This window comes from Pangasianodon hypophthalmus, chromosome 1 (genome assembly GCF_027358585.1).
Source record: "Pangasianodon hypophthalmus isolate fPanHyp1 chromosome 1, fPanHyp1.pri, whole genome shotgun sequence".
NCBI classification, from domain to species: domain Eukaryota; kingdom Metazoa; phylum Chordata; class Actinopteri; order Siluriformes; family Pangasiidae; genus Pangasianodon; species Pangasianodon hypophthalmus.
In genome coordinates this window covers 20,627,023-20,640,026 of record NC_069710.1, presented here as the reverse complement: position 1 = coordinate 20,640,026, position 13,004 = coordinate 20,627,023, and the positions used below count along the sequence as shown (strand labels likewise).

The 13,004-nt window shown below is 36.2% G+C and overlaps 1 protein-coding gene across 3 annotated transcripts in view; it reads left to right on the top strand.

Moving 5' to 3' along the window:
- Nucleotides 1-13,004, top strand: part of npr1b (natriuretic peptide receptor 1b) — a 41,655-nt gene that overhangs the window by 20,612 nt on the left and 8,039 nt on the right. For all 3 annotated transcript variants that reach the window (XM_026940241.3, XM_026940240.3, XM_026940239.3), the window contains exons 7-16: nucleotides 5,899-5,993; nucleotides 7,583-7,718; nucleotides 7,939-8,023; nucleotides 8,174-8,294; nucleotides 8,388-8,462; nucleotides 8,613-8,690; nucleotides 9,042-9,146; nucleotides 10,947-11,018; nucleotides 11,268-11,427; nucleotides 12,209-12,364. In XM_026940241.3, coding sequence (XP_026796042.1) covers nucleotides 5,899-5,993; nucleotides 7,583-7,718; nucleotides 7,939-8,023; nucleotides 8,174-8,294; nucleotides 8,388-8,462; nucleotides 8,613-8,690; nucleotides 9,042-9,146; nucleotides 10,947-11,018; nucleotides 11,268-11,427; nucleotides 12,209-12,364 — 1,083 coding nt within the window. The remainder of the gene's footprint in view (nucleotides 1-5,898; nucleotides 5,994-7,582; nucleotides 7,719-7,938; nucleotides 8,024-8,173; nucleotides 8,295-8,387; nucleotides 8,463-8,612; nucleotides 8,691-9,041; nucleotides 9,147-10,946; nucleotides 11,019-11,267; nucleotides 11,428-12,208; nucleotides 12,365-13,004) is intronic.

The following is a 13,004-nucleotide window of genomic DNA, read 5'->3' as shown; positions in this document are numbered from 1 at the left end:
TGGCTGTAACATAGTACAAAGCAGAGCAGATTTAAACAGCAGTTGGGTTTAAATGAATGTATAAGTAAGAGGTGTGATTGGGCATTTTGTCATGAGCTGGTCTTCAAATTCATTCAAATTTTTTATACATTTTTAGTGGTAGGAATAATCAGCTGGCTGGCAGAACTTACAGCCAGTATATTTCTGTCTTCCCTGTCACTATATTTTATGGGCCGTATACAGAGTGGAAGCAAGTGTTAAGTCCAGCACCAGTGCCTCACAATTTGTCACACTGAAATTCATGTTGTAAATACATTCAAAAAAATTATTTGTCATTTTTCAGACCAATAGAAAATACATAAACATGATCCTCAGTTTAAAATGCACAAAAAAGAGATTGGAGGAGACCACATCTTAATCAGAAACATTGCTTATCCTGAGGACTGAATCTTTTATCAGTTTTTTTATGGATAAACTTATGAATTAAATTAAAGTAAGCCATAAGTGTAGCAGATGAGTGCTTGGTCAGCTTAACCTTCAAATGTTCAAACACATTTTCTGTATAGGAGAGCACACTAAATTGTCATTACTTTTTTAATTCAACAACTCAAAATAGCAAATTAAAAATATGATAAAATAGCCTACATCATGCACATACATTATGATTTCATCAATTAGATTATGAATATTGGTAAATTAAACCAAATTTTCAGGGATAAGTACAACTTGGACTATTCATGCCGCAATATATTGGCATACTAGACTCATGTTCAATGTTTATTTCAATGCCTGCCATCTTCTTAATACTTTATTATCAAATTAATCTTTATTTTTACATTTTTACATGGCTTAAAGGAAAATGCTTATGTTTAAAAGAGGTGGTCTAGATGCTTTTGAAAAATCCAGTTTCTTTATTTTCTATTTAAGAAAAATATGGTAACTTCAGAGACATGAACTAGAGCAGGTGCTTAGCCCATCTCTGAATACGCTTAACCTTTCCGGTGTAAATATTGATGTAACTTTTGGACTTAAGTTGCTGAATCTGAATATGGTCCTATGCTGATGTCGCAGTACATGCACTATAAAAAATTGACTGTAAATTTTGCAGTAATTTACTGGCAACAGGTTTTTTTTTTTTTTTTACAAGAGCAGCTTATAGTTGATGCAGGATACAACAGAGCTGAAGGTTAAGGGTCTTGCTCACTGAGCTACCACAACTAACACAGCTAGGTTGCATCGATTAAATGCATTCTTTTAGTGCGAGTAAATTCAGTGGTGGAAGTGGTTGAATCGGTAGAAGCTGGGTGAGCTAGTTGCAGTAGTTCACTTATTAAGGCTTTGCGTTGCAGATTATAGGATCATGTGTTCAAGTCCTGCTACCACCAAACTGCTTTGGTTGGGTCCTTGTAAGACCCTTAACCTTGAGCTCCTTTGTCAGCCAAATGAGCAACTGTACTGAATTATATGGTTTTTTTACTCTATAAGATATTACAATACTTTACTATAAATATATTTATTGTTGTTTATTGTAAATTTCTACAGTATTTTACTGGCAACCCTGTTAAACCCTGTAAAATTGACAGTGATCTTTTACAGTGTGTTAAAATTTTGAATGCCTATGGTCCAAAAATCACAGTAAAAAACTATGCAGTGGGTTAAATATGCAGACATCAGGTCATGCCAATAGAAAGGTATTAAATAGTATATTTTCCCCTTAATATGCTATATAATCACAATAAAATCCCTCTATAATCCCTATAAAATATAAAACATTCGTGCTAAAATCATGCTAAACACCAAAATTTCACATATCAGAGGAACTGAATGCACCAATAAGCCACTATATACTAATTATATTTGATGGCATTACAAGCACTTGGTGTTTAAAGAGTTGAAAGACGAGTTTCATAAAATGCAATATCTTCCATGTCTGTTTTTAACAAATTGTTACATATCACAGGAGAATTAAAGCCCTGTGCCCGCAAGCTTTATCTAGATAACTAGGCTTCATACCCACTCCAACAGAAAAAAAACCAAAAAACAATTGCACAGTTTTTTTTTTTTTACACGTTCAAATATGTAGGCATATGTAGAGTTATTGGATGATTCTGATATCATTTTTAAGAGTTAGCCAAAACGCACAGCATCAAGAAGCAAGAAAGTGGAAATGCTTTTCAGTGAGAATGCTATTTGTATACTAACTAGTATACTATTTGTATACCAACTAATACTGATAACGCTGATGATTATACACTAAATTGGTTGTTTTAGTAACAGAATGTATTTTTAATTTATCTGAATGAATTTCAACCACATTTGCTGCATGAGAAAGCTTCTTAAAATCATCTTAAAGTTGGTTGAACATTATGAGGAACTTAAAGAAGGTGTAACTCAGTAAATTGGCCTATTGGTATATTGTTACAGATAAAATATTTAATTATGTTGTATTTATTTACCATTTGGATTAAGTTGTTTATTTATATTGTAATGGTGGACATAATAGTAAACATCTACGAAACTAGTTTGGAAAAATGACTGGACTTACAGCACTGCGATCAGAAAAATACCATCTTTATTCCTGCATCTGTGCTACGAGAGGGTCCTGAAAGGTGGTGCATGCAATTTAATGGAGCCACAAAATACTAAATTAAGGTCACGAACTGGTAATGTCTGTATGGGATGTAGGCTATTTTATTTTGCAATGATGTAGGCTATTTTATTTTGTGAATGTCATTTGCTGTACTCTCCTATAAAGAAAATTGCCATGGTAGAGAGGATAAGCTGATCGAGCACTCATCTTAACTTTTCATGGACTTTAAATGGACAATATTATTAATTAATTAATGACGTCACAGTTATGTGTTTAATATTGGCCTCATATGGCATTTTATGATTTTTTGTGTATAAAGAGCCCAAAACAGTGTGACATATTGTGTATTACATCAAACTGTGGAGGTCCATGGAGGTGCCTGGACCCCACTTTGAGAACTACTGCTATGTAAAACCAACCAACAAATTTCTGATTACTTTTGTAAGGAATCATTTAGTGAGTTAGAGAGTGCACTGTTGGACATCAGACCACTGAGAATTGAAAACAGGTATGACATCATTCGATCAACATTGGTCTGGATTTTGATGTGATGATGTGTCTGTGAACAACTAATGAGATGGGTTTCATAAGGGCTTCAGTGTTCAGTGAGCTACGACTAACAGAGCCCAGAGAGTGGCCATGCACTTGATAATCATGATACAGTCCATGTTTTAACTGTAGGATGATGTATTTTTCTGTATTCTGCATCTCTATTATTTATGTCCTGTATTACTACTTTGCTGAGTGGATATAAATAAATTTTGTGTGTGCGTGTGTGTGTGTGCTGTCATATGCCAATGTTTGTTCTGTCAGCTGCAGACATTGAAACAGCTGTTGATCTTTAAAATGATCCACTAACCTGTGTGTATGTCATTCACCATCAGCAGGATGACTAATCCAGCACATCATTCACTGTGAAAGGTTACAAATGGAAAGGCATGCCACACACCCTCTTAGTTAGCATCAGCGTCTCACTTCCGTGTTATGTCTGAGTGCTATTTCTGTCATCAGCTGTAATTTTTTGATTGCTGCCTTCGCCTACACCCTATTTCAGTGAAAAACATTAATTCCAAGATGATTATTAGTGCAAACTGCAGAGATGAGACATAGCTAGTACAGGATTTTCCTCAAACACAAATGCTGACATCAAATAGGCTACAAATGTCTCATAAAAAACATCAGACAAAGCTTCAAGGAAATTTTTTTTAATTGTTAAAATACAGTTGTTAAATTACAATTGTTAAAACACTTTCTGTTATGCCATTCGGGAGCCTTGCATAGTGATTTTTATTAGTAGAATACCTAGCTAGCTGATACAGCAAATATACAGCAAATATATTTCCTTAGACATATCTTCTCTTATTCGCTGGATTGACCGTTGGATTCAAGAGCACGCTTTTGTATTTTCAATTCCAGCAGTCCACTGTCCTGGTGGTAACCCAGTGGTTAAAGCTTTGGGCTACTGTGCCGATTGTTGTGAGTTCAAATCGTAGTAGTGCCAAGCTCTTACAGTCAAGTCCCTAAGCAAGATGTCACCTTCAACTGCTCTGTTGTATCCTGTCTCAACTGTAGGCTGCTTTTTTTTTTTTTTTAATTATTCTTACAGAGATATCTAATGCAGGCTATTGCAGAGATTGAATGATATAAACAAGAAAATGATATGATCAGAATGACACAATTCACACAAATCATGTTTTGTGTACTTCAGTACTTGGAGTAAGGTAATCAGGAAGCCACCATTTTACCCTTGTGTCTGTGCTAAAAGGGGGTCTTTTTCCTACCAAGATGGGTTTAGAAATGACTGCACCAATGGATTTTGAATGTCACACTGCTTTTAGTACCAGGATTAACCAGCAAATTATGCTTGCAGAGACACAACAATAGTGCCCTTTGTTAACAATTAGTGTCCCCTTCTACTATTATCCCTTCTTTTTTCACTCAACATCCATTTCATATTGTGCTACATGCAGTGCTCACCATTCACAAGAAAACGATGTGTGAGAGAGTGAGTGCAATTGTGCACATAGCTCCTAATAAGAGTATCACAGTTCACATCTCCTCTACCTTGTTCAAGTGCCTGTGTCTCTTATTCGTTCTTGCTCTCCTTCTTTCTGTCAGTCTCTTTTTTCGTTTCCTCTATGGCTTTGACATTTGCAAGCTGATAATGGCTAAGCTCTTCATATCTGTTTAAATGTCAGTGCTGGGTTCCCCTGAGTGTCTATCTTCTGACTGCTCCTCTCACACCTTAATAGTGCCGAGGCCATTCGAGCAGGAAATGAGAACTCTGCCCCATGGCCTCTTCACGTGGCCCAGTGTTTCACCCGCAGCAGGCAGAGATCACGCAAGGAGGGGGTAGGGGACAGGAACCAGTGAGCTGGGAATCAGGGGTGCCAGATATACAGTAGTTATACTTAATAACTTTGGTGTATGTACAAACACACGTGCAAAAATAAAATAAAATATAATTCAATTACTATGTTTTTTGTAGTAATTGAAATCTTAATCTCTATGAACTTAAACATAAAAATATAAAATAGTTATTTGATAGTAATCACTTTTACTGTATGTAATTGTTTCTTTTAGCTCTGAGCAATTGTAATTTTATTTTTGCATTTGAGAATGTCTGTCCTGATCCCGCTGTTATGGCTAGTTCACTACTAAAGAGAGATTTTGTATTTCAAGGGTCTTACCTGATAAACCAAAAATTTATGAAATGATGAACAAAATTATTTCTGTACGATAATACATTTTATTCACCTAAAAACTGCTAAAAATTTCTTATGGTTTAATAAGATCTATAAATATACATGTCTCACGTGTCTTATACTACCCCTCATAGTTAGCTGACTAGTTAACTGCTTGTAAAGTAGTTCACATTTCTCACAGGTAGATATGAGTAGAATTTCAGTATTCAAGTGTAGTTAAGCCTGTCAAAATATACAGTAACAATCATAAGAATTTTATCACTGATATTAGCTATCAGTAAGTTAGCTATAAGTTATTTATCTAGCTAGCTCAGCACACAGGTTTGTGGCTAAAATATTTAGGTTAATTTGTTCATTAGATGCTCAGTGGTCCAGGGCCATTGAACATAATTTGTGACATCGCAAATTGTGTACAATCTATTAAAACAAATATAAAAAGTCATTTTATACATTTCAGTAATGCAACCCAATACAGAGCTTGCCACTGGCTTTACTCTGAGGCAAACAAATATCAAATGTGAATCACAACAAGCCAGCGCTCAAAATCAGTTCAATTCTGAGCTGTATAAGTGCATATCTAGATGTTATAAGCTAATAACTGTCCTTAAACTCTGTGGTCTGCAGGTGTGACCGGACTTGTGCAGATAGATGATAAAGGAGATAGAGAGACTGACTTTGCTTTATGGGATATGACTGACACCAACACCAGCATCTTTGAGGTAGGGTCTCGTCCCACACACACACACACACACATACACACACACACACACACACACACACACACACCAGGTCTCTTAGGTAGATGTTATTTTATCTAGCACATTCACACAGGTAGCTGCTATTTCTCAGAAACACAGTGAAAATGAATTCTCAGGAGGGAACTGTCATTATCCAAATACAAGGTAATTACCTCACTGCATTCAATCCGACAATCCAGTTGTCTCTCCCATGTCGACCAGTTAGAAGGTTAATTACAGGTTGTTATCTCTTGGTGCACTCACGCGTGTGTGGAGGGGCACGGTGTGCGCTCTCTCTCTCTCTCTTTCTCTCTCTCTCTCTTTGTGTGTGTGTGTGTGTGTGTGAGAGAGAGAGAGAGAGAGAGAGAGAGAGAGACTGAGAAAGTGTTGGATAGATTATTGAGGTAATCCAGCATTGCATTACATATTTAGTCCTCTCATATTGCAAATGATGTAAGATGTAATATAATAGAAAGAGACAAAAATGATTAGGACACTATTTCATTGCCAGTGTAATGAAGCCACAAGTGTAATTTTCTGGTTAATGCACTGTAAGACATTTGAATTATAACGCACTGTAAGACACTTGAAGTTCACCTGCTGCTTTAAAAACATGAGTAAACTCAACTTGAAGATAACCTTTGTTTCAACTCAAAGTCAAGTCAAGACGATGATTCAAAGTCAAGATGATGGATTACTTTAAATTTAATTTTTGAAAACTTATTCAATATTATTCAATATTTGTTCAATATTTGTTCAATATTTAAATCTTGTCATGACAACTGGAGTTAAAGAGAAGAAATAAATTAATGGGGATATCATGTTTTACAGTGTGTCAGTGCTGCTATTTTGGTTAGACGTAAACTTTTTTCTTTTTTTTTGGATTCTATTCATATTTTCCTGATTTCAAGCAGAGGAATCCTGTCCCATTTCTTTTTCAATGGTCACAAAAATACTGAAATTCAATATTAGTGTGAACTTATGCTTTGTTAAGTTTGTACACATAGGAAATTAACCATATGAGGTTCACGTTAGATGACCTCCTTCCACATGTAGGGGACACAAGGCCATTATTTAGGCAACATATCAGAATTGCACTTTAACATGCAGATATATTCATACATCTCTCCCTTCAGAGAACCAGAATGCAGCATCTTGCATTGTGTTTTCGCATTTGCATGTCCTAGTCTTGACTAGCTGTTTAGCTATTTGTTTAACTATTGTCTCTGGGATGCTAGATCTAAAGCAAAACACCTCATAAGTTACAGATTTATAGACTAAGATTCATAGTTATCAAAACGTAATTGAGTAATTCAGAAAAAGTAACTGTTTACTTTTAAATGTAAAAGGCATTTTTAGCCAATGCTGAAAGTAAGACAAATTCATGTAGCATAGATTATTTAATATGTAAAATAGACACTTAAAACATCAGTACTTACTGTAGAGCCATTTGTTATGTTTATAACAGAAATATAATATTGAGTCTTGATAAATGCTCGTTTATCAAATGCCCATGGCTTCATGGCATCAGCTCTCTGTTTGTCAGTTAATTACTGTTGTTTCTTTTCCAGATTGTGGCTGTGTATAATGGTACAAAGAAACAGATGGAGACGCTGCCTGACATGGCCTTCCACTGGCCAGGAGGCAGTGTTCCCCCTGACATGCCTTTCTGTGGTTTCAAGAATGACAACCTTGCGTGTATCGCACGTGAGTAATGCACTTTTCTCCATCTATATGCAGCCTTTACTGATGGTGACAGTCTCTTCACTACATTGTCAGCATTCATTTCTTTTCTTTTCCACCTTAGCATGCATCATCACAGGTTTTCGTGTATTTTTAGCTGCAATGTGCAAATTTCACTTCTCCATTCTTTAGTGTTCAATTTCATTCATTAAGGAAAGTTTTTCTCACACACTTGTTTTTTCAGGGACCATCACAATGCACCAGATGGTGTCAATTGTCGTGTTCTTTATCCTTGTCATCATCTTTACTGTCACCGTCTTCATATATAGGTGAGTGCAATGTGGGATTAGGTGAGGGATATTGGCTCTGTGCAGACACTTCTTTAGAAGGTTCCATCAAATTTTGATCTTGTCTCATCACTTCCACTTTTATGGATTTTGTACTTCATTTCTTAATCTTTTTCTCTTTGTCTCACACAGGAAGCTGAAGTTGGAGAAGGAGCTGGCTGCTCAGCTCTGGAGGATCTTCTGGGAGGATTTGCACATGAGCAATCTAGAGAAGGTGCTGCGCAGTGCGGGCAGCAAACTGACCCTCTCTCTGGTGAGTGATTAGATGGTGTTCATTAAACCAATTTAGGAAGGTTATACGTTTGTCTGTAAGGCTGCCTCTCTCTCTCTCTCTCTCCCCCCAAAGCGAGGATCAAACTATGGCTCTCTGCCGACTGCTGACGACAACTTCCAGATGTTTGCTAAGACTGCCTACTTTAAGGTACACACACACACACACACACACACACACACACAAACACAAAAGCTCTGTTTAAATATTGTTCCACTGCTCTGCTGGGGTTAACCTTTGGTACACTAAACATTTGGTACTCTCCACTGCTCATCTTCAACATGTTTATCACATCCCCAGGGAAACATTGTGGCTATCAAATTTGTCAACAGGAAACGCATCGAACTCACCAGGAAAATGCTGTTTGAACTGAAGCATGTGAGTCAGGAAGGAGATATTTTACTTATGGGTAGTAGACTCTTAGAGAAAAAGTTTCCTCAGTGGTTCTTTAGCTAAGTCAGGGTTCTAGCTTTCTAAATGGGAAAGAGAAATTCTCAGGTTTTTCATAGAACCCTTGAGGTTCACTTAGAGTACTAGATGGAACCTTTGTTTCTAAGAGTATAATAGTTGTGTTTATTCATATCTTTTGTATGTGTGTCTTATTTATTATTATTATTATTATTATTATTATTATTATTATTTTATTAATAATAATAATAATAATAATAATAATAATAATAATAACCTTTTCTCAAAGTTTTAAGTCTGTCTCTCTCTCTTGTTCTTCAGATGCGGGATGTGCAGAACGATCATCTAACTCGCTTTATTGGGGCATGCATTGATCCTCCCAACATCTGCATAGTCACAGAGTACTGCCTGCGAGGCAGTCTGCAGGTACAGCCAGCACCTCACCTAAACACCTCACAATGCAGGAAAGAAAAAACAAATCTTCAGGTCTGAGTGCTCCATCCTTCACTTAATGCTGTTTATCAGTTTAATGGTTACCTTGTTGTCTGCAGTAAATGGAGAAATGTCTGCACAGGCAATAATCATTATACACAGTGGTGGTACATTATGGTCTACAGTGACTCCTCCCAGACAAAAGTAATCAGAACCCAGTTTCTTGTTTTTTTTAAAATATTTATTATTTGTTTATTTATTTTTTGAACAGTGACTGAAGTTATATACATATTTTAAATACATATATACATTATATATGTGTTTTAAAGTTGTGAGGAATTTACAAGGCAAATAAAAATGGTCACTAATTACACAGAAAAAAATTATGAATTAATCACATACTGTATCATTCACATTAAAGGCATTACTTTGCTCTGACTAGGATGGGTGATTAAAAATAATTATAATGAATAGTAGACTGTACCTACCCCATGTCTGTTTACTGCAGGGTTGTCATGGTAACCCTTTGATCACTGATGGTGCTGGTTTCCTATTTTTATCCATCTCACTCCCATCCTTGAACCCCCCACCCCATTTCAAAACCTGGCCAAAGCAGAACACAGAAAAAATAAGAAGAAGAAAGACACAGAAGTAAACAGCTAAATTATTTCATTCCATTTTCTCATCAGTAAATAGCCCTTTTAGTTGTATTTTAGAGCAGGTTAGTTCTATAGTTTGTAATAATGACATGCCTCATAAATAAATGCTTTAATAATATAGCCTACATCACATCTTTTCCCTTCTGGTATGTAATCACATAGTGAAGAGTTTATACCTGGCTTTGCTAGTTTATTTGTAGCCTGTACCAATCACTAGATTGATTCTGAATGTTTAATGAGCTACTGTCATTTTCTTATTTGTAAGAAAAGTAAGTAAAATGTAAATATGATTTTGGTTTATATTAGCCTATATAACAAGCTGTCACAAAATATTGTCTCTCTTTTTTTTATCTATTGTCCTTCTGAAAATGAATGATATCATAATTTGCCAAGGATTAAGGTGTTAGTCATCAACGATATCTGATTACATCATCATCTTTTCACCCAGTCGTACTAACTAGCTATAGAACAAGATGTCGTTATTGTGTCATGTGTCTGTCATAGAGTGTAATTTTTTAAAGGGGCTTAGTTACTTTAACTATAGAAGAAAATGTCATTATTGTGTCATGTGTCTGTCATAGAATGTCAAGATTGTTTAAAAACAGGGGAGGGGCTTGCTTTACTTATGACAACTTATGGCAGCACATCACATATGACATTTTTTGACACAGTTCTGACATCTGTTTCATGATTCATGTTTCAAGTAAAGTGTATATGTGGTTTTTTAAAAATTATTTCTAAACAGCAATCAGAAAAACATGGTGATGCTAAAGCATAAATAAAACATGGCAACTTCTGACTGGATTACCAGAGGAGGCTTTTTCCATGGTCTTCTATAGTGCTCAGTAATTTACAGCATCATATACAATGTCCGTTCTCCCAGGAAGGACAAGATGCATTATCCTGTTCCCTTCCTGAAGATCTCTAAATTTATCCCTTTGTCCAAGCAATAAATATAGCACAGATACCAGACAAATGCATCTTCAGATGGATATCTGCTGCAGTGAATGAGTGCAGTCTACTAGACTTTACAAATACCATTGACTCTCATGTTACAAATTTTAGAAATTTAATAAAAAAAAGAGACAGAATAAGAAGGAACAGTCATCCCTGCTATATATTTGTTTGTGTTTAGGACATTCTGGAGAATGAGAGCATCACACTCGACTGGATGTTTAAATACTCACTGATCAATGACATTGTGAAGGTACATATGTAAATTTTTTGTTTGTTATTGTCCCCTTTTCCCTCCTGCTTTTGTTCAAGACTTGCCAATATGATTCACTGATGGTACTGAGTAGCTTAGATGTACTGGAACTCTGATGCCTTTGTGCAATATCCCAAGCGATTTTCAGTAATCAGCCTCGGTAGGTAACACTAGTTTCCAGTAGTAGGTGGGCACTTCCTTCCCCTTCTGTAGGGTCCAGTATTTTTCTCTTCTTTTTTTTCTTTATAGGGAATGGCCTTCCTTCATAACAGTGTGATTGTATCCCATGGTAATTTGAAGTCCTCAAACTGTGTGGTGGATAACCGCTTTGTGTTGAAAATAACTGACTATGGGTTATCAAGCTTCAGGACTGAATCCAACAGCGAGGACGCTCACTCCTACTATGCACGTAAGTCTGCATGTGGTTATACATCATGTCAACAATTCTTCTGAACTGCCTTCATGGAGCACTTTTCTTTCTCTCACATAAAATGAATACTGAATGACAGATTAAAGAACAAAAAGGAGCAAAATAAAACAGAACGAGAACAGTAATGAATCATAAGCAAGATAAAGATAGCAACTGACAAAGCAATTGAAAATGGGCTAAAATCAGTTGCCTACTGGCAGAGTGAGAGAGAAGACCTGCGTCGCCTGGCTGGCTGTTGAGGAATATTCCTACTTGCCCTCTTAATTTATTAATTCTTGGAAATTATTATTAATTCATTTTTACCTCTGTTATTAGCTAATTGAAAGGGGCACAGTTAAGTAAGGAATAAAACACAACAGGACATGCTGTTATAGGAAAACAGTCAATGTTGGGGTGGTGTGATGTGACCTATCAAGTAATTATTTGATTATTTGATACAATATCAAATGATAATATTGTTTTTTTTGTTAAATAATAGCATTTGTAAAAAAAAAAAAAAAAAAAAAAAAAGTATTATTAGTCTTAGATTATGGGGCATATCTGCCATACAACTCCCTGTAAAACAGTTGTAGAAATGATAATGCATTAGCACTTTAATATAAACCTGAAATTTCCATTGCACTAATATCAGAGCTGTGCTGTTTAACAGATTTGAGAATTCAACAGTGCTCTGGTATAATGCTTGTTATTTCATATCATACCAAGAATAGGGGATAACAACAGCACCTGTGTGATCTGTTTGTGTCCCTTATTGGTGTAGGGAAGTTGTGGATGGCTCCAGAGCTGTTGAGGATGGGCAGCCCTCCTGCAGGCGGCACACAGAAAGGAGATGTCTACAGCTTTGGCATCATCCTGCAGGAGGTGGCACTGCGCAGAGGTGTCTTCTACATAGAGGGAGAGACACTCAGTCCTAAAGGTCAGTCAGACCTGCCTTGTAGACCCTAAATCCTGAGCTTTAACCATATACATCTAAATCTACAACAACAAAGAAAAGATGAGAAGACAAATTGAGTTTGAGAAAACTATCAAGCCATTCTCACACTGAAACTAACAAACACGTGTTTAGTATTGTGCTTATCTGGATTTGGCTTGTTGTTAGCAGAAGCTGATGAAGACATTAATGCTATTTTAGGTTGACTGTCTTCTATAAAAGTAGCTCAGATGTAGTGATTTAGTGATTTGGCATCTATAATGGACCTACTCAGTGACATGCTTGTCTTTCCTGAGATCACATTTCAGAGCAATTGATGTTGGTTCAGTGTCAAGCTAGGCAGAGGTTAAGAGCGACTGAAATAGTGCAATTCTATCAGCTTGTTATCCCCAGTACATTTGTGACAGTTGACTCCATCTTCACCTCAGATTATAGGCTTTATTTCTTTCTCTTAGATCTTCTGTCTCTCAGACCTCTCTATGTCTCTGTCTCTGCTGCCATTTACACTTGAAGAGGCTCTGAATGTGCACTAATGGAGAAGAGCTTTTTCTGCTTCCTGTCCATAAGGGGAGGCCATGATTCACTCACTCATAAAACACACGCGCACACATTAAAAAATGTTGGC